The sequence below is a fragment of the Bactrocera dorsalis genome, chromosome 3 (genome assembly GCF_023373825.1).
Source record: "Bactrocera dorsalis isolate Fly_Bdor chromosome 3, ASM2337382v1, whole genome shotgun sequence".
Taxonomy (NCBI): Eukaryota; Metazoa; Arthropoda; class Insecta; order Diptera; family Tephritidae; genus Bactrocera; species Bactrocera dorsalis.
In genome coordinates, this window is record NC_064305.1 from 68,880,748 (window position 1) to 68,907,890 (window position 27,143).

At 39.1% G+C, this 27,143-nt stretch overlaps 2 protein-coding genes across 29 annotated transcripts in view; one reads left to right on the top strand and one right to left on the bottom strand.

The window, feature by feature from the left end:
* LOC105228998 (protein MTSS 1) overlaps positions 1–27,143 on the top strand; it is a 135,947-nt gene that overhangs the window by 20,098 nt on the left and 88,706 nt on the right. The window lies entirely within an intron of this gene.
* Positions 17,380–19,668, bottom strand: LOC125777752 (sodium channel protein Nach). Its single transcript, XM_049453212.1, has 3 exons — positions 19,345–19,668; positions 18,545–18,736; positions 17,380–18,481 (listed from the first exon to the last, which is right to left on the bottom strand). Exons 1-3 carry the CDS (start codon positions 19,402–19,404, stop codon positions 17,972–17,974), a joined length of 762 nt encoding a protein of 253 aa, XP_049309169.1. The 5' UTR covers positions 19,405–19,668; the 3' UTR covers positions 17,380–17,971.

Sequence of the window (27,143 nt, forward strand, 5' to 3'; positions counted from 1 at the left end):
CCCTCATAGATATTATAGTTTGTATGACACGACAGCCGGTTCTACGTACCGAAATTGACCCGGATTTTATCCGGCCAAGGGCTGTTATCTCGGCGATCTAAAACAAAAAAAAAAATTCTTCATAGATCAATTTCTTTAAGCATAAAAAAGTACAAACAGTTGTTTATCTTGATTTTGATTGTTCATAGTTCTGTCTGTTCCAAGGTAAGAGACACCTAAACAGGGCTCAGGTTGTTACCACTTCTATAAATAACTAATGTGTGGGGAGATCATTGATATACTAATCCAAGTTGACGTTAAATTCGATGTCCGGTAGAAAGATAGTACAAAAATTGTTTGAGCATCAGAGACAGATTAGGTTTTAGTCATATCCTCAGTTCGACTTTACTTAAACTGTAGTGTGTAATAGTCGATCCAGGTTTCGTCGAGGATCATGAATTGATGGCATGTGCTCGAAAGTAAACGGCTATCTCTCCGACCTTTCTCGCTTCCTCGCTGCACGGAGCCGCAACAAAATCCTCAAGTCGCTAGTCGGGAAAAGACAAAGATATGTTGGCAACATACAAGGTAATCAGCCGGCTGGCCCTAAACTATGCCGCACCAATATGGTCGCCTGGATGCAGTGAAACACAAACGAGGAAGCTGCAGAAATGTCAGAACACTACATAAGGGGATGATGCCTCTTTATGTCTCCTATCGAACATCTGCACAGTCAAGGAGCATAATGAACTCCTCTCCAAGTAGTTCCCACGAAAATACCTCTGCAGTTAGCTGGAGCATCATCAAGAGGTCCTTTCTCAACTACGTCGACGACATAAGACAATACACTAACCAGAATTCGGACGCAACTAACTTCAGACATGCACTGATCGCCATTCACAGTGGAGCCATAAACATCCACTCCTTCTCAGTGAATTTTGAACTTGGTGTCAAACCACCATCCATTGCATACGACGAGCTCGAGTTGCCAAGAGAATCGAGATTGACCCTTCCGCAGCTTCGTTCTGGATACTGTAGCAGGTTACCCTCCTACTTAAGCAGAATCGACTACGACATATCAAATATATGTATGTTCATCATGCAACGAATCCCCGCAACCCCTCTACCCCTCTGGTCCGACTCCATCCAAACACTACGTTTCCTGGATCTACCGTTGAATAATCTCGATGACAACTTATCTCAACCTTACCGCCCCATATGCGATTTTGCTCTCAACCTTACCTCCCTAAAGGGGACTAGATAACGATTACAACAACAAGAAACGACGTAGAAACTAAATACTTCAGATTTAACAGCGTGATGCATTGTTTTGTAGTGATCTCACCCTTGCAGTTATTATCCGGAGTGAGTAACCTCTTTAAGCAAATCGTGCTTTTTTGTTACCTTGGCGTTGCTCATAAAAAACTGACATAGATCATATTGAAATTCGTTGAGCAAATTTTTGAGAGTCGCCATCAAAGTAGAAAAGTATCAATGTACAGGATTAAAGCGATCTTCGATTCGTCTTTCAACACTAAGAATCGATTCATCGACCGATTTTCCTTTTTTTTTCATATTTCTGAATCGACATCCTCCAAACACGGTTAAAACCGAAAACTTCGCGTTCGATTCTGCTGAAATTTTTACATTAGCCGTACAAGGAAATATGCAATCCGTTGCTAAATTTCTTCTGCGATTGTAAAGTTAAAGGAGGCAACGTCTTTAATGGTCTGTTCACGTATTTATTAAATGTACCTAAAATGTAGTCTTTAGTGTACTGATTTGTAGTTGGTTTCTTGAAGATGCTCTGAATATATGTGACCAGATTTCCAACTCACAAAAGGGTAATGTCCTTTAACCGTGAAATGCACAAGCTTCTCGACTGCTGCTTTCTTTATGCCTTATAAATTCTGCTTCTATATGTCCCCTTTATTTTTACAAAGGCCGAAGTCAAGTTTTTGTACACATATTTGCTCATATTCATAAAAATATCAAATAACCAAACAAGTGAACGACCACGCACGTTAGGGTACCTCAGCTCCTTTGTTTGTCTCGTCATATTCGCTGTGGGTTAATTTTGTTTATTCTAAGACCTCACAAAGTGCAATCAAAAATTTGTAATTCAGTGCACAGCCTGTGGCATCAGCTGAGGTCTATAATAAAGAAACAAAGTCAAAATCAGAAAGTGAAATGAAAGAATAAAAGGAATTGCGGCAGCAAGGTCAAAACAGTCGCTCCTGCTCTCTGTCTCTCTGCCGCTCGGCGTGCATTCAAGTGTCCAACGCACGGCTGCCACTCGAATCGGTACAGATGTTTTCGAACATATGATACGATAAATGCCAGAAAAAAAATTAAAACAAAAAATATTCTAATAAGAGCTGTTGCACACAAGAAAGTTATACGAAATTGGTAAACAAAACATTTGACGTTTCATTTTTGTGTGAATGTGTGTGTGTGTATATTGGTTTTTGTGTGTCATTTTCAATATTTCTCACGCATGCATTGTGAATGCCGCAAGCGTTTTTGGTTTCTGTCTTGTTTAATTTTTCTTTTTCGCTCCTCTTTTTTTCAAATTATTTTGGCTGGGAATCAAAGGGTACACACACACTCAATATAACAAGCCCGCAGTTAGATTTTGATTTATAAAATTGCTTTCTGTTCATTTGTACAGAAATATTAAGTATTAATAATAGCAGAAAACTCAAAAAAAATTAGGAAACGCTAATAGCGGCATATAATTAATTGTTGGTTGTGTGGCCATGTGGTTTTCAGCTGTTCGGCAATTGAATTGTTATTAAATTTCGTCGTGACCTTGAAATACAACTGCAAGGAAATTAATTTATTTGGTGAAGCACACTTAAATTGGCTGCCTTGGTATACCGAAATTATTGCAATTATTGAAAATCATTAATTAATTGAAGTCTCTCAAGTTCTTTCTGCCAATAGATGGCGCTATATTCAGCAGCTTTAGTTTCTGGCATTAGAAAAATGTCTCGAAGTTAGTTTGTGATCCTTTGAAAGACGGTACTTACGTTGGAATACAAAATAACTCTTGCCAACAGATGCTACTTCGAACTGTGTAAGCAACTGAGAAGTAAAGTATTCTCTCGACGAACAAAGACCAAATTCTACAAGTCACTCATCATCCCCGTCCAACTACATTGCCCATTTTACCTCAAAAATATTCTGTTGCATGTATTTTTGTATTAAAGACGACTAATGACTGATGAAATAATCTCAAGAAAAGGCTATAAAATAATCCAAAAAATTTACAGTTAAACACTCATTTCAGAAACAACAACTTTATTGTGATGAAACAAGGTTGCAACAGGAAAACAACATTTTGTCAGGGAAACTGGAAATTCTATTACTTAATATATATGCACATGGTATATTAAGTTTGCCACGTAGTGAATGATCAATATGACGAGCTAAGCCGATTTAACCATGTTCGTCTGACTATTCATCCGTTCGTCTCTTTGTCTATATGGGATTTTCCCTAAGTCTTGGCATATCGATCAGAAAATTTACATACATTACCACGCGGTAAAATATAAAATCTAATTTTTTTTCTCACCATCATTTTGCCATTGATATACAGCTATCATTTTATTTAAAATATTGTGCATATGATATTTAGAATAGAATAAAAATAAATCCACTTCAATATTTCACCTGCCATAATACCCTCCCGTTCATCTTTCAGCAGCGTCAAATCGCTCAAGCGGCCGAGTTTTAAAGAATAAAACATCGCATTATTGATTAATGTCATTCAATACAGGTTTGCTGCACCCTGGGACCACAACGTATTCATGCAGCTTACAAACACTTGTACATCCTTTCAGTGCCTGCTTTGAAATTCACCAAGCGATTGTTTTATCATTTAACTGTAACTGCGTTTTAATTGCGTTGTTTTTTGCGCCATCACTCGGCAGCAACTGCAGCTGCAGCGACGGCGCTCGAAGTTGAACGAATGCGCATTTAAATTTGTTTGTATGTATGTGCTTGTTATGCACCTTTTTGCCTATGCCGTAAGTCCCGCTGCTGCGGCGATTCACAGATAATGTCATTACATAGCGATGGCAAATGTCAACAGCAGCTTAAGCTTTCCACGGGCACTCGGCTGTACGAGATTCCATTTTCGATAAGCTTACAAAACGTTCACAAATCGTATAAAATGCTCACGGTATTTAGATTTCGATTTATTTATTGCAGGCAATACAACAAACGTTTGGTGAATTCTGTCCCAAATACTTTGTAACATTTACGTTTAGCGAATAAAGGCAAGGCAACGCAAGTAAGGGAGCGCTAGTTGCGGACGGCAAGTGAATATTGCAGACAACTTGATTATACATGCTGGAACCACTTAATTGCACATTTTCTAACCGAATTAACTAGATTTTATTAAGATATGGAGTTTGGACCTCCTCGCCGGATCATCCTAAACCTTCATGGCTATAGATTGATCTAATACATCTGCCAGTGGTTCAAATAAGTAGTCCCATCGGCTACTCTTAAGAAGTTAAATTGGATATGGACATATAGCTTTGGCGAAGTTCATATTTTACAGCCTCTTTGAGTTGTCAAAACTATCCCATATATAATATAGTACCAGTGCTTCCTTTACTTCGATTGAACGAAGTTTATGTTTACAGCCACTTTAACTTGTCAAAACAATCCCAGATACTATTAAAGGTACCAGTGCTTCCGGCTAAAGTATTGCGTAGTGAACTACATAGTTTCAATCCAGTAGTGACAGTCACAAGAAGCAAACGAAGCTCTTACGCGTTCCCATTGCGCAGTTATTGAGACTGAAGTGCCAGTTCTAGCAAACTCTTTAGCCTTTACAGTTTTCGTCAAGCATCCCAGCCAGTCAAATTGTGTAGTAACGATACTAAAGATAAGAAGTCCAGTCATCCCTTAACTGGTCTTAAGCGCACTGTCAGCGAGCTCTAGGCTAATATCGCCTCTTTATTATCGGAGTAGATAGACATACTCTGAAGGAGGTTGCGCTCCGAAGCAACAATTCTACTGTTACCTTAATGACAGTCACTTACGCTTGGAAGACGTTGCATTAGTCAGGAAGCCGCTCTCTCCTCCAACAAGTTCTTCTCAGCCTATCTGTTGTCGGAAAAAGAGACCTCTCACGTGGTGTACCCATTTTCAATGCTCTACCTCATAATATTCTCTAAGGAAGAGAAAATTTAATTCAAACCCTTCGCTTAACAAAGTTCGACTGGGTGCCAAATCGTTCCCCGTTAAGATGGTGAGGATTACATAAGTTATCACCGAGGTCAGCCAATGACAGGCTTAGGAAACGTGCTGTTTCGACGGAGTCGGACCATAGGGAGAAGGATGTCAGATGTGTAGGGCTAGCTAGTGTCATGCGGGGACTCATTACATGCTGGACATTTGTTTGATATGTCAGGATCTGTTCTGGATAAGCGCAACGGGTGATGCTTTGACTCCAAGTACGCCATTCACTGAGAGGTGGCGGATGAAGGTGTTAATGGCTCTGCCGTCAGTGCATTTCTGAAGTTTGTTGCGTCCGAAGTGTGGTCGACGTATTGTTTTATGGCGTCGGTGTAGTTGAGGAAAGACCTCTTTATGCTCCTAAGAGGCAGTTCCGCTCCACAGGTGACTACAGGGAAGATTTCTACGAAAGCACACCAGCAGAAACTGCCTGGAGAGGAGCTCATTATGCTCGCTGTGTATTTGTTCGATGGGAGACATCAAGAGGCATCCTGTCGTAGACCGGAGTGCAGTATTCTGACATGTTTGTAGCTTTCTCGTCTGCTGTTCACTGCATCGAGGCGACCATATTCGTCCGGCGTATTTAAGAAACGGTAGGCCGATTGCCTTGTATGTCGCCAACAACGTTTCTTTGTCTCGTGTGAGGTGTAAAGGAGCACAACCTATCAAAAGTCACATCTAAAATCCTAGGGTTATTAGTAATCGGAATTTTAACGCCATCGGCTGCAATATTTAGGTCAAGTCGGTACTCCTTCGTCGACAAGAAACTAAGGCTTAGGTAACGGTAAAAATAGGCACATAATCCCAGCAATGTGATAAGGACTTAGTCAATCTTCGGTCCATAATACTATTTGAAACAACCGTTATGTGAGCGAAATTTTGAAATCACTGAACTTAAGTGTGCTCTTATAAAAACTCAGTAATCATTGACATAAGTCTATGTTGTAGCGCTTGTCTTCTAGCAAATCGCACTGCCACGCTGTTGGGTCCAGCGCTTTTGATACCACATTTTTCTCACATAAATACTTTAAAGTTGCCAAACTCAAATGTAAGCTTTCTCCTAAATTTAGCAATTCTCATGCAAATTAAGTAATCGTTGGAGCTTTTCAAACCACACATGCACCACTTGTAGCAAATTTGCTTCGCCATTTCAACCACTTTTCACCATCAAAAATCGTTATTTATAAGATTTTGTGTGCCAATTTTTATCTATTTCTCTTCTTTGCCGGCTGCATTACCCTCAATTTAAATAAACTTTATCACTTTGGTCGCATGGCTTTTATCAGCCTCAATCGCACGCGCTGCCAAAACCATTTTGTTGGTGGACTTCAGTAGGTAAAACGAAGTAAAAAAGCAAATCCCCAAAAATAGCTGCAAGGAAAAAATGTGTGCAGCAGGTGCTAACGTGTGAGTGTGTGTTTGTGATTTCCCCCCTTTTCGAAAAAATAGAAATCACACAGCCCGACAAATGTTTTTGTACTAAAAATAACATACATTTTAAGTGCCACAACCTAGGGATAGTTTGTAGTTGTGTGTGTGTGCGTACGAGACTGCATGAACCAGGAAGCTGCTGTTGGCAAAGTAAAAATGTCGTCTGATGAACTGATGAACTAAGTGACTGACTGGGAGCCTCTGACATGCCGCATTCTACTTTAAAAAGTTTCTGTTTTTGTAGCTGTTGCTGCTGCTACAAACTTGCCACAACTGTCAACAGTACGCTTTGAGTTATGTTGCAACATGTATACCCTCTACGTGTATGACACGATAAAACTACTACAATGAGCTAACAATAGTGAGACTTTGATCAGAATTTGAAAATTCTAAATTTATTCTTTAAAATCTATGTCATTTCTCTTAAAGTAATCCCCCTTGGATGAAATACACTTGTGCCACCGTTTTTTCCAATCTTCAAAACAGTTGTTAAAGTCAATTTCTGGAATAGCTTTCAATATCGTAGCGATCGATTCACGTTTAATGTCTTCAGTTGACCCAAAACGGTTTCCCGGGAGCGATCGTTTGAGTTTGCTGAATAGCCAGAAGTCACACGGAGCTACACACGGAGTACGGCGGTTGCGTTGCATTATCGCGGTGCAAAAACCAAGAGTTGCCAGCCCATTATTCCGGCCTCTTTTTACGAATAACATCGCACAAACGACGCTTAACACTCAAATAGTATTCCTTTTTGACAGTTTGGCCGTTCGAAAAGAAATTCGGAGTGCACCACACCTCGATAATCCAAGAAAAATGTCAACATAAACTTTATTTTTGACCTGCTTTGACGTGGTTTTTTCGTCTTCGGCTCGCCTTTTCCACGATGTTCCGTTGATTGATAGTCTGTTTTCGAGTTGTAAGCATAGATCCAAGGCTCTTCGCCTGTAATAATACGTTTCATGACATCCTGGTGGTCGGAAAGAATTATTCCACAGACGTGAACGCGACGCTGTTTTTCCTAAAAATTGGGAAAAGATTTTGGAACCAACCAATGCTTTCACTTTTCTTAGGCAAAAATGTTCTCTTAAAATGGTCTTCACTGATCCTTTCGATATTCTAACGATGCCATTAAGATCTCTGACTTTTAATCGTCGATTCTCAAGTACCAATCTCTTTATTTTATTGACGTGCCGGTCATCAATTGATGTTGGTGGCTGTCCTGGACGTGATTCGTCGTCAACGCGCTAGTAATAGTTAGGAGATAAAAAGCAAAGCTATTGTAATTTTGAATCAAGAAACCATTTTATATTCGAACATCAATTTTTCGACCAATTTTTTGATGTTATTTGAAATCTCGAATTTTACTTAAAACCTTATATTAAAAGGTGTATTAATACTATAATTTAACCCATCCTGTTCTTATATAATACACTCTCAATGTTTGATTGCATCTTCACTTAAGTACATTTCATGGATCTAACTGTAATTGTCTTACATTTACAATCTATTTTTATGGTTTTTCTGTCGAAATGCGGCCTGTAGTCCCTGTTCCTTAGTCCAATTGTCGATAAATGAAGTTTCCTTCAAAATATTTTTTTTATAGACCTTAAGGTAATCTACAGTTTATCAAAAAAAAAGGAGATAAAACCCGAGAAAAGTGATTGATGGAGCGCCCTATATATTTTCGATATACGGTTGGATGGAATTACTTTTTGTTGTAACAAGGTTTCTACCACATTTCAGCAGAGCAAAGAACTGGAAAAACCCAATACTAGCAAAATGCTGGGATTAATTCCCGCTTTCTCTTTGAGAGCTCTCTCTTTCTTTTTCTCTCTGTCTCTCTCTTTATCTCTCTTTGTCTCTCTCTCTCTTGCTCTATCTCTCTCTCTCTGCCTCTCTCTGTCTCTGTCTCTATCTCTCTCTGTTTCTTACTTTTAGTACTCGATTAGCATGATTTTGATTTATTTTTGAATAAACCCATAATTTTCTCCAAATCTATCCGATTATACTGTCATATAAGAACAATTGTAAGCTCAAAATTACATGAATGGTATACTACTTCCTCAACTAATACCTTCGGAGTATGCACACTTTGCGACGTGCTACTCACTTAGTGCCACCTCTCTTGTCTGTAGGCATTTAATTCGCCGCATTGCACAGAGCAAAGTTGCACATAACCTCAACGTCAGTTCGAAATGCCATGAACAGTTTGTTCGTGGAAATGAAGGCGCTGATTTGTAGCTGCCACCACTATCTAGCTGACTGTCGGAAGGTCTGCCATCGGCCGCTTTGCAGTCTCAGCATTTCACACACTGACAGACAGTTCCGTGCAGTACAGTGTTGTTGGGCTTTTTCTTTCAGCTTCTAATAATTTATGCGCATTTCAGAGTTGTATTTGTGTCGCTGCATCGCTTACTTATTGCCTTCCCTGCTTATTTTCTTTGCCTTCATTGCTTTTGGTTCGCTTAATATGCTTTATATTGCATTATTAAATTATTGGAAGATTTCCGTAGCCACTTTAGATTGGAAGTTAGTTTTCTTTGTGCGCGTGTCTCACATCCATTGAGGAAGTACACATTTGCTTCGCACGCAATTCTGCTTCGCGCTCACATACATAATCCCGTATGAGCTCACCACTCGGTTGCTTGCGTCGGGCGTGCAACTTGTCCAACTGGTTGCCGCTTCGCTGTTTCTTCTACTCGCATGCGTATTTGTTGTTATTAGATTTTTATGTGTTTGCTTTACTTTGGCCTGAGTGCGAATCAGAGCAGAAAAATTATGGGCCGTCAGGCTGTAGCAACGAGACTGAGACCAGCTAAAAGTTGTTGATTTACTTGGTTAAGTGAAGGCTACTGTGAAGTTATCAAGCCAAAACGTAAATGTAAAGAGAAACGTCTAGACACCACCCGGTTTCGCTGTTTATGGGCTAGAGGTGCTTTTACAAGTTGGCTCACAAAGGTCTAAGAGGCAGGAATCAAGCTTTAATAAATTGTTTGTTCTTCATATTGAGTTTATCAGCATCGCAGAGAACCAGAATCGTATCGCACACCCTTAAAGAACGTCTCCTTGAGACTTGAGATGAGATTACTTCAATGCAGAGAAAGCCTTCATTTACAGCACCAGCTTTAGATATCTTCGTGAAAACTTACCAAACTGAAGCGTTTGGGTCCATTCGTCTGACATAGCCTAGTTACCACAAATACCGGCTATAGTTCAACCACGATGGAGACATTGCATATTTTATTTGAATCCATGAAAAAGACGGACAAAGATTCCTAAAATACACGTTGTCTTCGTCGGGTCCAAAGAAACTGTTTCCGAGTTGACGTTTTTATGGCATGAACTGCAAATTGCTGACTATTTGTCTCCACTTGTCTTCGTCAATTTCAGAGACCCAAGCGCTTTCCATGTTTGACCGGTCTAAAAACAATCCGAAACCACTCTGTTGGATTAGTAATTTATACCTAGAACACATACCTTTTCTTTAATTGAATTTCAACTTCAGTTTGCAGGCATGCAATTCAACAGTTCTACGATCACCTACTGGTGTCTTCAACACCCCAGCTCTCAATTATTGCGCATACTCATCAGAATATATACATAAATTTCAATTTTCCACTTAACTTGCAATATTTCGCGGCGTTCATTGAACTAGTAATTGCTAGACCGTGGCAAATTTATACGAATTGACCGTTTCGGTTTGCAGACAAGCGAAACGCTTCATTATTGCAAAAATATTAGTTTTAGCGCCTGAATTTAGTGTTATGAAATTCAGTATATGAGCATAATTCTCTTAACTTATATAAACGTTTGGTTATGTGTTGTCCAGTATTTTGAAATTTGTTTCTCTTGACACTGTTGCTGGGCCCTATTTAGGTCGTTAGGTTTAATGATCTTTGAGAAAGCTGGGTGAGTAGTTGCTGGAATATGAGTTCATTATTATGTGAAGAAAGTTTCGTTGTTCAGTTTTGTATGATCATGTCATATTTTGTTATCACAATCTCGTCCTTAACGGTGGAGAATGTTTTGAGCAATTTATTAATAACAATAAGGTCGAATAAATATTGATTATATTACAATATAAGGAACCCCATAATTCATGGGATTACTACTTAGTGATAATCACTTCGGGAGAATCCTTAGAAAAGAAAAAAGCAAAGTCTATCGTTGAAAATGGTTCTAGATCCAATTGTACTCCGCTTCTACCATGTTAGAACTTCGCTTAGTTTACAGTTTTTTGGTATTAATTTGCCTTCTTAATAAATTGAACGCACTTTTAAGTATAGATATTGACTCTTCGGATCTCTGTTAACTTTAATTTTGGATGTGATGAGTGAAATGCACTGCAAATAAAACACTTTTTTCATTAAACTTCCCAGTCACAATAGTTTCTTCAAGCACATTTTTGGTGCTATTTTTGATGACCAAACTTCCTTCGAGTGATCTATTATTGTTGTTGTTGAAATCAGTACAGTAGTTTAGAAGTATATCGCGGACAAACAATTGACAGAGTCATTTCGTGAGATAACATGTTATCCAAACTTGGTTTTCAATAAATCGATTGTGACATTCAATGTGTGGTTTGTGGCGCCGTCCTGTTGGAACCACATATTGTCCAAGTTTATATCATCCAATGCGGATCAAAATAATTCGGCTATCATTTAGCGGTAGCGATTCCCATTTACAGTAACGTGCCGGTCTTGATCATTACCGAAGAAGTACGACGACGCCAGCTCATAAAAGGCACCAAACCGTAATTTTTTCGAAATGCAATGGTGGCTCATGGAGTACGTGTGGATAGCTGCCTGAGCAATAATGCATATTTTGCTTATTGACGAAGCCATTCAGCTAGAAATGAGCCTCAACGCTGAAGATGATTTCTCGATGAAAATCTGTATAATTTTCAAGTTGTTGCTCAGCCCAATTCACGAACATACGACGATTCTGGTGATCAAGCGACTTCAGTTCTTGCGTCAATTTGATCTTGTAAAGATGTAGGCTAAGATCTTTTCGCTAAATTCGCCTCAACTACGTCTCAGAGATGCCCAACGCTTGAAAACGACGTGTGAGAGACTAATTTGGGGGTTCATCAATTGATGCTCTAGCGGCAACAATATTCTCAACACTATGGGCACTGCTTTGTCTTATTGGCACGGGAACATGTGGATTAAATTTTTTCCACCAGACGCTCAATTGTTGTTCTAACAGGACGATTATGACGAACATACATAAATTGGACGTAGCGCTTGTAAAGTTGAGCCCACGTACACCGAATTTCGGAAGTTAATTTTAATAATTTCGACTCGTTGTTGAATCGTACATCTTCATCTGTGGAAATGGCAAACCTTACTGAAAAGAAATGTCAAACGAGCGGAAAAAATTATAGCGTCGTTTGCTGTCCCTATCGGTCTATTTTTGTAGCGTCCCTATTGAAGAAGATAGATGGGTCGACGGAATGAAAATGTCATTTGCCCTCAGTCCTCACCAAGAACAAATCATCCGTTACTTACTGTTTTTGCAGTTTTTTCGTCGTTATTATTTTTTTCATGGTATATTACAGCTCTCTTCCTGAATACTGCAGTATTTACCAAAGAACTAGAAAAAACATAAAAAGGGTAAATATATACGTCGATAGCCAGGAGAATATCCTTAGAAGCAGGCAGGCAGTAGATATGGTGGCTGCCAAAAAGCGGTTGCATGTATACTGGGTTCGAGGCCCCAAAGGAATTCCGGGAAACGAGGTATCTAATGAGATGGCCAAAAGTGCTACCTGTCTGGCTATCGAACAAGAACAGGAAAACCGAAGACACTAAAAACGATACACAATGATTTTTCCGAAAGCGCTAATAGGCAGATTAGGGCGGGATGTAATGTCTCAAATATATGCAAAATCGTCAAGATCATGTGCAAGAGACCTGTAGGAAACTCGCATGTTTTTTACTCACATCTTCTCGAAAGGACTGCTGGACGGTTGTTGGCCTCTTGGCTGGTCAGAACCGAGACGGATGGATATAAGTAATCACGATAGATGTAAAAAGTGCAGAGAAGTAGACATATGCTTATGTGCGGCCATATCTAGAGCTCGTCTTAAATATCTCGGAGACCTGCAGTTCAAAGGATTAGAAGTATCAAACTTAGATCTCAAGTCACTATTAAAGTTCGTGAAAAACTTTCACGTCATCCATGACGAATACCACACCTCAAATTAAACATAATCTCCATCTGGCTTTACTAAGAACCAGTAGGTCTATGTATAACGTTACAGCCACCCTGTATAGCCCAACCTAACCTACTACAGTTCTGATCAGTAAAATGCAGTACTTACATTTTCCATATTTGGATTTAACTAGACCGCATAAAAACCTTCTGAAGATTTTGCTATTTCATTTAGACTTGCCCCTTTATTTTGCATACAAGTAGACTTGGCCCTTCTCATACCAATAATTAGATGTGACCTCGTAACATGTATAAAATATAGGTGTGGAATATTTCTGCTCCGTTAAAACTATTATTGCAATGAGTTAAAATTGCATCGGCCAAAACAGTCAAAAGAAAAAGTGTAGCACGCCCGACCTTCCCAAGTTACATCGCCCATGCACGAAAGCTCTTGAAAAGTTCCAAGAATATACGACGTTTACGAGCCAAATATTGTTTTTTTGGCGATAAGGTCCTCCTTTTTGTTTCAATGGGCACAACTAGCAAAATTGCAGTATTTGAGGCAAAGAGCAACCTGAAGAGATTCAAGAGCTGCCATTTCATCCACACAAAAACAAAGGTTTGGTGTGGTTTTTCATATAATCAGCAATGGCGCCCATAAACGCACCATGATAACCGACTATTTTTGATGCCTGAAATTGAAGCTCGTGGTCTCGCCAATATTTGGTTTCAAAAAGACGGTGCGACTTCCCACACATTGCATCAATCAATGGATTTATTAAGAGAACACTTCGGTGAGTAGATAATTTTACGTTTTGGGCCGGTCGATTGGCCACCAAGAAGCGTGATATCACACCGTTCGACTTTTTCCAGTGTGGATATGTAAAGTTTGAAGTCTATACAGACAATTACTCTTCGATTGAAGCCTTGCAACAAAACATCACTCGTGTCATACGCCAGTTACGAGCCTAAATACCCGAACGAGTCATCAAAAATTGGAGTCAACAGATGGACCAACTGAGACGTAGCCCCAGCCAACATTTGTAAGAGATAATATTCGAAAATTTTATGCCAAATTCTTGCATGAAATCTTTTTTATATGTGAAGGGTATTCTAGCTTCGGTTTAACCCAAGTTTAGATTTTTTTGTCATTATTTTTTTGTTATGAGCTATTATACTCGTACACACATAAACATTTTACTATTTCCAGTAATTTAGCCACATTTCACACTGGCTTCTAATAAGCCTCCAAGTACTCGTACAAATTTTCAAAATTAAAACTGCCATTAACCTTCATTTACTCCACATGCTGACTGACAGCAACAACAAGAACAGCAAAAAAATATGGCGCTTTTATTTGCTGGCAACACAATAAAAGCAAAAATGAACACAAAATGAAGGTTATTAGCTTTGACTATTTGTTTTGTGGGCATTTTCTTCACGCTAAGCGCACATCCGCTGCATTTTACCGCCACCAAAGTTCACCTAACTATATCTGCCTACATACAAACACACACACACAGCTACATATATGTGCATGGTGTGTGTGTGTGTGCAGATGAGATTGTGGGCCGACCAAGCGTCAAATAGAAAGGCGACCGCACCGAGGAAATATAATTGGTAACCGCAGGCGTCGTTAATATCTGAAATCGCAGCGCATAAACATCGTTAGTTCGTTTTAACGCCATCACGGCATCAGATTTACTTATTATTATGAGCATCTTCATCACATTTGCCATCAACACGTAACATAATGACGCGATTGCAGTCGTCAGGCGTCAGGCGTCAGCCAAACGCCAACAACCGGCAGCCATGAGCCAACATTTTGGCATGAGACAAACCGATTAACGAAGAACTTAAACCGCTGAAGTACGCGGATGAAAGCATTAAACTATAACTATATATTAATGTACATTAGGGTGGTACTTAAGCGGTTAATTCAGTTTAAGTTTAATCAATCGATTTTCTTTATGATTGAAAAGCACTTAAGTGACCTACAAAAACTCAAAACTATAGTATAGCAGTGTATTGAGGAGTCCATAACCATAATAGAAAGGGTTCTTTGTCGAAAGAAGGAGTTTTGGTTAAGTTTTCCAGAACACAACTGACAGATGGACAGATGGCTGCTAATCAAACATTGAGAAAACGGACCTTAGACTGAAAAAAGTGTTAATTTTTATTTTTCAATGATCACCCTAATGTATGTTTGCATTTATGCATTTGTGTGGCAAACGTCATCGTGTTGTGGCACGCGAGAAAATCGTTCAACACATAAAGTAATATTTAGCAAAAGTGAAATGCTGCAGATAGGCATATGTGCTTTCATGTGTATATGTATCTACAGTAGATTAGTGTTGTTGTTGGTGGCTTTTCTCTGACTTTTTTGTTCCGTTTTATATTTTGTGATAATTTCGAATTACGAAGGGAAGGTACCTTCGCTGGCACAGCACAACCTTTCTATGGCTTCTTTGCGTAAATTTAATACAATTACTCTTATGCACACACAAGCAATCGTATAATACTTACATACGCAAACACATGATTTATATGAGCGCTTCGTGAAAAAATTAAGGAAAAATGATTTTCACTAGTTTTCCGCTATTTTCAGCTTTCTACCGCCATTAAGGCAATTTTGCCATTTTGAGTTTTGAAAGACTATTTTCATTACTGAATTTAATAAGCAAAATTTACACTTCTTTTTCTTCTTTATTGGTGTAGACACCAACAGCGCGGCAGTCGTTCTTCCTTTTTGCTGTTTGAAGCCAATTGGAGAGTGTAGCCAGATCTTTTTGTACCTGATCTTTTAAACAAATTGGAGGTCTTCCTCTTCCCCTGCTTCCCCGCCAGGTACTGCGTCGACTACTCAGAGCTGTAGTGTTTTCATCCATTCGAACGACATGACCTAGCCAGCTTAACCGCTGTCTCTTAATTCGGGTATAAGACTGTACCTTCTCTATTTAGCCCTGCAGCTCGAACTATTTTCTCCAGCAATAGAATGAAGAAGTCGCACAATAGGGAGTCGCCTAGTTTGCGCCTCGTTTGGTCTCCAACGGAGAGGTCCTTACCGATCCTGACGGAACTTTCGGTATTGCTCAATGTCAGTTTACGCAGCCATATTAGTTTTGCGGAGATACCAAATTCAGACATCGCGGCATAAAGGCAGCTCCTTTTCGTGCTATCGAAAGCAGCTTTAAATTCGGCGAAGAGGTGGTGTGTGTTGATTCTCTTTTCACAGGTATTTTCCAAGATTTGGCGCATGTTGAATATCTGGTCAGTTGTAGATTTACCAGGCCTAAAACCACACTGATAAGGTCCAATCAGTTTGTTGACGATGTGCTTTAAATTTTCACACAATACACTCCATGGAACCTTATATTGGCGCAGATAGAGGGTCTCCCTTTTTGTGGATTGGGCAGAAGACACTTAAATTCCAATCGTCAGGCACGCTTTCGTCCGTCCATATTCTACAAAAAAACTAATGCATTCTCTCTATCAGTTCTTCGCCGGCGTATTTGAATAGCTCGGCCGTTAATCTGTCGGCACCCGCCACTGCTACTCCATCCATCATCGATTGAGGAATTGGCTTCACCAACTCTTGGTTTTTATTCTTTCACTACCATTCAGCAGGCTGGAGAAGTGTTCCCTCCACAATTTCAGGATGCTCTGGGCATCAGTCACTAGATCGCCTCTGGTGGTTCTACAAGAATGTGCTCCTGTCCTGAAACCTTCTCTTAGTCGCCGCATGTTTTCGTAAAATTTTCGAGCGAAACCCCTGTCGGCCAGCTTGTTGTGAAGCTTTTCGTAGTAGGAAGGGACCCGACCGTAATACGCTTGTAATAGGCGTCATTAAAAAGCGGTCTCGCATTCGAGGCTGTTGAGTTCTTTTCATTGGTGATGTTTTTGTTTTACGTGGCGGGTTCCAGAGAACTTTCCTCACTTGCGCGAACTTCTACACATGGCTCCATCCTCTAAAACTAAGCCATAAAATAAAACCCTTAGTCCCTGGTTGACGCTTCAATGGGCTCAAAGCGTCGCTACAGCTTTTTGATTTCGATTCCCAGTATGAAAAATGTAATATTTTAGGATTCTTGTTCATTAATGGTATCATAAACTTGTGTCAATGTGTTCTAGCTTATTGCGGGGCATAAGCAGAGGAGCGTGTACTTCCCGCACAGCGCAGGGAGCTCTGAACCCTTTGCATTGGCTTCCGGTAGGTAGTACGCCGTACGCTTGTCCACCACACTACAACAGCGTAAAGCAGAATTGGTTGTTAGTGCTGTAGCGGCAGAAAACATTCCTGAACAAACTTCTGGGAATGATGCCGAGTTGACAGTTCTTGGTCAGATAATAACCAGGTCCGGCCTCTATGGACGGATCTTGTATTCTGTGAACACAGATCCGTCTTCTCCGGGCTCAACCCAAGACCCGCTTGCGATGCTCAATTCCGGACTGTATTAAGACTGCTGATCATTCTCATATATTAATATAAGATCATCGATACTTTCGCCGAATCTTACTATTAATTCCATGCCATGCAATTGCGTCTTCAGGGATAACTCTATTGTGTGCCTAGAAGTCAATAATTAACTATTTTACACCCACTAATCATTTCATCAGACAGTTTGTCATGGTCTTTGCTTCCCGTTGTAAGCTCAATGCTCATTGCAATTTCAAGCATATTCCATGACTTACTATTCCACAAGTGTTCCGAACAAATGTTCATTAATTTCAACATTAATGCGACACTTATTTATATTTCTAGTCATTTCGAATTCGAAAAAATAATGCGCAAATGCATTTTGATGACATTTCCTCTGTAACACATCTGACATACATTTATGCATTGCAAGCAAAATATAAGCATTTGTGAGCTAAGCATATATACTTTCTACGGAATTCACCCTGTGATGAATTTCATTTATAGCATTTTACCTTCATAAATTGTACCGCTATTGCATGGCGGCGTGCCTTCGTTAGGTGTCAGCAGCTTTCTTGGCATTTAAGCATTTGAGCGAAAAGAGAAGGAAATGTGTCAGAGAAAATCGATAGTCCAGTTGATTGCGCCAGCAATACAAATTCAATTGCCTTATATAATTACATTTCAAGCTACAGTGACTGTTCTCGTAGCTTTTCACGTACGTCATACAGCGCTTTAAAGCACACGAATGCGAAATCTTCTTCTACGAAGTACTTGTTGTCGACAAAATTGCAAAAAATTTAGCATCAGGAAATCGCCGAAAATCTTTATTATCGTATAAGTGCTGATAAAGCTGGCGCCTAAGAACAGCCCAAACGCACCACCAAACGAGACGACCACCTCATCGAAGCTGAAGACCACGCGTCGACGTATACCTCGATACGGCAAATTGAGCTGTATGTTGACGGTGCGTTCAAATTTTTGACCCATTACACCCTCCAATTGCAGCCCATGCATAGGCTGCTCAATACTCTGCTGTAGTTGCACATAGAACATATACTCACAGAGCTGTAAGCAGAAGGTGCAATTTGTCTGCGTCCAATTGTGTCGTTGCAAACACAAAAGCTGATCGATAGTGCACGTCGGGAGCTCGGCTCCGACCGCATAGAAATGTGGCTTGCAGTTACATAGTTGCATGGCCCGATGAATGCGGTGCTCCATGCAACACAAAGCTGTTGAGTAGGTCTGTGAAATCACCACCGTAAATATTCTATATTTAGTATGGGCTTATGAAGCAGAAAAACTTACCTCGAAGTACTTGAGATTACTTTCGTCTGGATAGCGACATTTGCGATATTCTATCGGTATTCGGCGCACCTGAGCTTCAGCGCTGAATGCAGTGATCTCCAGATCAACAGTTAAAACTCGAGCTTGCGGCGCAATTTGATAGACATTGGTTATGTCGTTGGGCGCTACGACATCTAAGGGGTTGTGCAGGTACTGGCAACAGATAAAGAATTCCTTTGAAATATTTCAATATATTTGAAGATGTTCTTAATCAAATGATAATTGGTGGATCTCAAATAAAATATGGTCCAAAAAGTGTGTCGAAAAGGGTTAATGAATATGTACTATGAAAGTAAACTGTAAACTTAAGAAAGCTGTTTCTCGGTTAGACTAAGAAAGGTTTCAACTCCCACCCTTTTTGTTTACGATTTACAGAGGAACGCTTTATTAATATCTAATATTATGACTCTTGACAATCTCGTCCATAGTTCGCTTTTCTGTGATTTCAAAGTAAATTGATTAACCTGGACTTAATCGAGACGTTAGATTATTAACCTAACCATCCGATATTCTTTTTCAACTGATTTTCCACAAACCTCAAAACCTCTCCTTATCCTTATTACCTCTACTTTATACAAAGATATAGCAATCCAGTTTTAGTATTTCGGCGACAATTGACCGAATCTTGCACTGACAACCATGTCTTTTTAGATGTGATTCCAACGAAAGATCTAGATGCCATTGTATTCTACATACATACATACATATGTATTAAAGTTTCCCAACCCCTCCAATTGTAGTAGTGTTTCCAATTAACTTACCACAAATACTTCCGCCTCATCTGAATATTCTGGAAACAGCTTGGTAAAACAAATGCTCATGAAGAGACAGTATTGCACGGGGCTAACCTCGAAGGATTTTCTGCAATAATAAAGAAGCCAGACTTAATAAAGTTCGGAGATGGCCTTTATAATCAGTTTTGACTGATTAAAGTTGTTTGTGTCCAACATACATACATTTCTCCACTAGGATTGGTGTACTTATTTAACTGTGACGTTGTACGGCACAGACCAACCTCTGTAATCGCTGGTGCGAATATGATGCTCTTTTTTTCGGAAATCTGAACCTCTGACTTGTCTGGTGTCTGCAACTGTAAATATAATAATGCATGTTTAGTATTAATCGATACTTTCCTTCTTATTTTGAGGCCTAAAATCGAATATAGTCTTGTGGATTTATGCGGACGGCATTAGATCAAACCTTACTTCTTTACCTTATCGTCTACCTAACTCAGCTAGCATCTTCCAAGCGGAAGTACTGGGCATAGAGAAGCCTGTGAAGTTCTATTGTACAACTGCGGGAGAATACAGAAGACAACCATTTATAAGATAGAAAGACGGCTCTACTAGTCTTATCTTCACCAAAGACCAACACTAGAGTCGTAAACAAAGCAAGGACGGCTTTAAGCTCACTGGCAGGTCAATTCGACTTATATATAATTTGAGTTCCCGGTCATAAGTACATTTTGAGTAACGGAAAAGCAGAAGAGTTGGCTAAGTCAAAAACCTCTCTAGACCAATAGAGACAACACCATGTTCGCTATGGGGGAGCCCAGTAAGCAATTTGAACAAACAGCGCAGAACAGATAGAGATCTACAACCAAATGCAGGATAACGAAACAAATATGACAAAACTATGACAGAACAAAAACCAAAACTTATTACACAGTTCCAGGAAAAGTATATATATGCTTACAGCTACCATGGATTCTGGCCGTATTGGTAAACTAGAATCAAACAATGAAATGGTTCTTCACTTCCTCTGTGAATGCCTAGCTTTATCACAAATCAGACATCGAAGTTTTAGGAATCCGTTAGATACCCATCCTTGAAGATCTACCTAAAAGAAGCATAACCGAGATAAATAGTCTCATTGAGAGCACCAAATGGTTTGAGTACCCCAATGGAATATGATATCAAGATAAGGTCTTACGATAGCGTATCAAAATGGCGCAACAAGCGCTTATTGAGCCCGAAAGGCGGCGCTCTTAACCACCTACCTTACTTCTTATTTTGGAATCATTCTTACTTTGGTTAAAATATCGATGTAGTCTATGCCCCACAGCGTGGAGTCATTTTTGTATGGCAACAGCGTCTCCAAGGTATCGTATTGTAGGACATTTAAGGCTTGCAGAAAGTTTGAGTAGTAGTCGTAACGGGTGTCATTAGGCGTTAGCTGCCACAATCTGTTTAAAATATTGTAAATTTTATGTTTTTATAATATACTTCCTAACAACACAAACTTTAGACTTCCATTCACACACTTACTGCATAATTATTTCTTCTGCCATCAACGCATTGCAAAAATCGCTGCACATTGTTATGCCCGGATAGAGGAAATTCTTCTTATCCCAGGTCAGTTCGGCGGCAAACACAAGAGGATTTTCTTGAAAATGCTTCCATTGTTCCAAAGACAGGAAAATAGAGTAATAAGTCGCAGCTATGATGATGCCTAACCAAAATAGTCGCTCTGTCCAATGCAAATCCTTACGCATCAAGTAGGGCAAACCGTGTATGCCAGTTTCGGTGACATTCCTTTTGACAAAGGTGGCACAATTCATAATATTTTATTGGCGGCTTCCGTTTTAAATGGCGCTAATCTTACTGGCTACTGAACATTTTATGGATTTGGTGGTATCTTAAATAGTGAAACATGAGCATATTAAAAAGTGTTGTGGTCATAGTTAGTCTGTAATGGGCAATCCCGAAACAATTTCGGGTTTCGGGTTTTTGAGAATTTTCATTCTACACGCATTGTGTTTAGGATCGTCGGAAGGTTTTACGGATTTTGTTTGAAAGGTTTGTAAGATCAGTTAACGTGCTCTCAGTATTCTCTAAGGATAGACATTTTGTTTCAAGCAGACCTTAGCCTAAACTTTGCTTTTGTTTAATCTTACCGTTTTTGCTGTAGTGATTTACGATTACTTTCATTCCGAGGTAAATGCCTTTAAAACATGAGAAACAACTTATCTTCGTTAAAGAAGTAACACATAGTTTCGTGATTCTTCTGCCGAAACAGCATGGCGAAAGTTAGGTTACACCAAATACTCTGAAGGTAGGGAAACTATACACGATTAAGTTCGATAGGCCCAAGTCAAGGTCTTTCTATCTTCTTTCTTTCTAGAAAGTGTTCTTCCAGCGGGCGGGGGTAAAGTATGCCTGTCGTAAGAGGCTACTAAAATCCAACATGATGCACTTTGTCTGTTTTTGAGCTTGCATCGAAATTTCAGCATAGTCCTATCAGAAATAGTGCTATAATACTCAACTTGAATAGATATTATAGACTTCGAATGAGTTTCCTTTTAATGAAAAGACATTTGAAGTTCAAGCGACACATTAAGTTTGATGGGCGCTCAACTGGGAGCAGCAAAAGCTACAAGGTCTGACCGGAGACTTAAATCTGATACCACGAGGAGCAGCTCTTGGAGTTCGCTCCAACCTGCACCGGACTGGTCCTTCAGGGAGTAAGAGTATCGTGGTGGTTGTGGTTAAAACCCGAATGCGGGAATAACTACCACTTTGTGGCGTTGCATAGATGGGTCTCGAACCCTACAAAGGTGGTTAGTGCGTCCATTCCACACTGCCAATTGGTACTGAAAATGCCTGCATTTTCAGATGCTGATCAACACATTGATTTAGTCCGCTGTGCTTTTGAGCGCCGTGGGGTAAGGCTGTCGTCGACAGGTACCCACGTTAGACACACCGGACGTTGTCCATAAAGTGTGTCAAACTTTTCGACTGTTAATTAAACAATATTTTCAATATAAAAATAATATATTGTTTAGTTGGTCCGAACCCATTTTCTTACCTACAATTTAATTGCCTAATTTAATGTTTTCGTAAGCTTAAGTTGCCTCAACAGAAGCAAAAATCTCGTTCTAAAAAAGGTTTAGTTCCGTATTTTCGGGAATTGATTTATGCATCTCTACCATTATATCATTTATTATCGCATGGCCAGCTTTGATGCATCCTTACACGTCCGCTTAATTACAATTTGTTGTTTGTGAATAATTCATGAGAGCATTTTGCTGTACTACAAATATTAAAACAACATTTCGTGAAGTCATGCGATGCTTGTCGATGATGCAACGCATTCTAATAGCATTTTATTGCCGACATGATTATGTAGTAATTGACTAAGATAGTATTTCTTGGTTAAAGCAGAACTTGACATCAAATTTGATTTAGTTATTAGTTATATACGAAAATGTTTTTTTTTTCGTTGGATTTGGATAGATCAGTCAATGGTGGTGGAAAATACGTTGCTCTCATTTGTAAATATGGAGTGGTAAAACGTTGCTCTCACTTCCATCTTCATGTTTGCTAGCCCTCAAAATGTGCACTCGTGCCCGCACGGGCAAAATGCCACTGAGGGCTAATGTGCCCATCCCTGACGTAAGGCATTGATGTTTTCTGGCACAACGGCTGTTTTTGGACGACCTTCACGGAATTCGTCTTTGAGCGAGCGTCGGTCACGATTGAATTCGTTGTAACAGTTTTTCACAGTGCTATAAGATGGTGCTTCATTGCCATACAAAGATTTTAGTTCATCGATGCACTCTTGTCGTGATAAACCACGTCGAAAGTTGTGAAAAATGATCGCACGAAAATGTTCACGAGTTAATTCCATTTTTTGGCCGAGATGAATTTTTTAATTCCCTGTAAATAAAACAATTCACGATTAAATGACAAAACGTTCTGAGTGATGTTATGCTAAAAAATGTCAAACTTTCCAATGGAAATGTCAGATTGCACCTGGCAACACTTAGTATTGTTTACGCCAGAGATATATATAGCAGCCTACATAGTATATGTATTTAATCTTCAAGCTAAACACATATTGAACCCTATCACCTTTCATTAAGGATACCTGTCCAGAACAGAAGTATTCAAGCCAATCTTACTTTACAGTACTTTGGTATGCTGGACCGCCTCCAGTAAAGTCTCATAAATTAAATCGTTAGAGTGAATACATCGCATCGCTGTGCTGCCGCTTAACGGGAGCGCTAAGAACCGCTCCAATGGCTGCACTTGAACGGTTACTCAACCTGCCACCAATTGACATTACAGACGAAATACTCGGCTGCGAAATCAGTTGCAAGATTATTGGCGCTAAGTGAATTTTTCACAAGAACCTTCGCGCATATCTCTATGGCAAAAGAGTCGGTCAATGAAATATACCTCATACCCCCACGCTTTTCTCATGCAAACCATAAGGGCATTATTAACGATGACACATGTAGAAAATGCAAGGAAATATGCCTGAGGGAGATGTTGGAAAACCTCCTCTGCTTATGCCCGGCCTTATCTAGAACTCGGCTTAGATATCGAAGAGCTTCGGTGCACAAAGGACTGGATGAATTATCAGAATTAGATATCATGTCTCAATTAAACTTCTCAAAAAGCAACACGGTCGATAACTATAGACTAGTCTTATCAATATCATCGTAAAATGCAACCCTGTTATAGGCATATTTCTTTGCCAGCGATATGCACATCCTTCTAACCGTCTTTGAGGTGGACATGAGATAATAGTCTAGTTTTATCTCTTCCATTCATATTCGAAAATCTTTTGTTTTTCTGTTTTTGCATTCCATTTCCATATTACCCGCATCCTCTGCCGTAGTATGATAGGCAGCGCTGGTCCTTTGAATTCCGCCCAGGATATGTAAAACTGTTACACTATACAAATGTGTAATAAACTTAGTGGCACAAGGTTGAACCATGTGTTGCTCTCATTTTTCTTCCTGCCGTCAAAATATCATACATATGAATACATACACACGTGTAAGTGTGCGCGCCCTTATAGATGGCTGTGTATTGTTTGTTAACATTTTTCTATGTGGCAGTAATGAGCAAAATAATAGCAGTACTGCAATCAAAAATTTTTGAATAAATTTTTCAAGAGTGAATAAATATTTTATATTTTTTTCAAGAGAACCTCCATGGGCTGCGGAATTTCGTGAACTTATGTTCTATGAACCCAATTAAATAATATTCATAAAACTTGCTAGTAAAGTTCGAATGTTATTTGCTTATATCCGTATTTAAAAAAAAAATAAAAATAAAAAGAGTTCATTTGCGGTCAAAATTTCAAGCGGATACGTGTGATAGTCTCTGAGTACCATTTGAAACGCTTTTAAAGCTTATTGGACAGAGAAGCATTTAAGGGGTTATATCCACTTGCGAGGCAGAAAAAACGCGTTTTTTTTGTGAATTTTTTCCAAAGAGGCATTTTATTTTATACATTAATGAAAAAAATGTACTTAAACAGAATTTAATGTACTTTACAAATCAGCGGTTTATTTAAAAAAATATTGGATTTCCTAGATCCTGTAGATGATCTGCGGAGAGACGTCCAAAAAAAGGTGCTTGGCGGTGAGCAAGATATCTCTGGTCCAAATTATCTGAAAACCAAAAACCAAAAATATTTAGTTTTGTGATAAATAAATACAGGTAATGATCGAAGGTCTAGTCAAAATTTTGATTTTTGACAAAATGGCGACGGTTCAAAAAAAAAATTCAGTTTTTCATGAAAATTTTTCACTTCAAAGTGGCTTAAAAAATCGAAATTATTGTCCAAATTCTTATTCTTCGACACTAATTGTCGGATCGATTTGAAATTTTCAGAGAATATTCTTGAATATATGGACATTCAAAAAATGAAAAAAAAAAATCGATTTTTTGAAAATTACAAGTGGATATAACCCCTTAAACCCTTTAGATGATGTGATATTTCCTATCTGTCATATAATGGTTCTATAAAAGTTGTCATAGCCCAGTAATAAGAAGTAAAATTGAGCTCAAGTTGAAAATTATCTGGAAAATGGGTACTTAGGCCACGGGATTAATGAAATTTGTTCGGTGTCGTATTAAGCTCATATAACTTTTTAAGTAAAAATAAGTTATAGAAAACTATTGCAACTATTTTGCACACCACTATTTAACTTCCGACACACTAACACGCATTGCCCACACACTGTGCTCTTTGTTATCATGCGGTACAATAAGTTATGTGGAACACCGGCAGCGGGCACGAAGGGATGCCGACGATAGATAGGATAGGATAGGACTCATGATAGTTAATAAAAGTGGCAATTCCCATTTGCGTAGAAATAAAATGTGCAAGAAATGGAATGGAAAAAAGAAAACCGCAATAATAAGCAAAATGAGAACAATTGCTGGCATTCACACACATACATACAGACACGCACATATATACTTATTTATATGAATGAATAAATGAATGAAAGCTAGCCTGACTGACTGGCATACATTTGAAGCCAATGCACACGTCTGAGCGCTCCTCCGTTCATACATCTGTCTATTATCAGCCATTTATTGCCTCTAATGAGCTCCAGCTCGATACCCTGATGCAGTTATGACAGAGAAGGGTGCGGACATTCATATGTGTTTCGTTGTAAAGTTGTGTGTGTGTGAACACTCATATCCTTTGAGTGGAATAAAAATGCTAACGGTTCTGTATAGAGACGAGAACATTGTGTGGGCGAAAGTGAGAGTTCTAGGCGTTCATTTGTTGAATTCTTTAGTTTGTTTTGACTTCAATAATATAAATTTAAGAATAAATCGTAATAATATTTTTATAGATCAATATACATGATTTAATATATATTTTCTACTACTTAATTTAATACAAGTATTTACTGTCTTACGTTGTTCTAATTGAACACAAATCCTTTCCAGTTGGCCAAAGTTGATAGCTTCTGAGCAAGTGTTTCGTTGAATCCGTCGAGTTGTTGAGACTACAAGTTCATCAGTAAGGTCGTAGGGGAGCAGCTTATAGTAGAACATTCCCTGCCAATCCCGAAAGACACCTATTCATCGAGAGTCGTTTTGTGTCATTTTATTATTTATGGGCTTAGACACGGCTTACACAATTATAGCTGAGTTTAGAACAGCGCTGTTTGGCGATTCCAATTGTAGCCTGGTTCATCTCCTCGTGGCCTTTCCAACCGAGTGAAGGAAGACATGACCTAGCCAGAATAACCGCAGTCTTTTAAATTGCTGAACTATGTCAATATCGTCATATATCTCATACAACCCGTCGTTCCATCGACTGCGGTATCCGCATTCCCATAAATCTTCCGCAGACCTTTCTCTCGAAAACTCGTAACGCCGACTCATCAAGTGTTGTCATCGTCCATGTCTCTGACTATATGAGGCGGGGATAATGAATGACTTGTCGAGTTTGGTCTTTGTTCGTCGAGGGACAATAATACTTCTGAATTGCCTACTCAGTCCGAACTATCACCTGTTGGCAAGAGTTAATCTGCGTTGGATTTCGAGGCTGAGGTTATAGTTAGTGTTGAAATTATCTACGACTTCGAAGATATGACTGTCAACAGTGACAAAGTCAAATTCTAACTACTTATAACTCCTTAAGAGATCAGGTCTTTCAAGAGTGAATATTTAAACTAAATTTTCATTTGTGAAACTGAAACTTAGAACGTCGCATACATTAACTTACAAATTCTAAATATGGTCCATTTCGAACTACTCTCGGTCTAGTTTATTTCGGGTCAAAATATGTCAATTTGCAT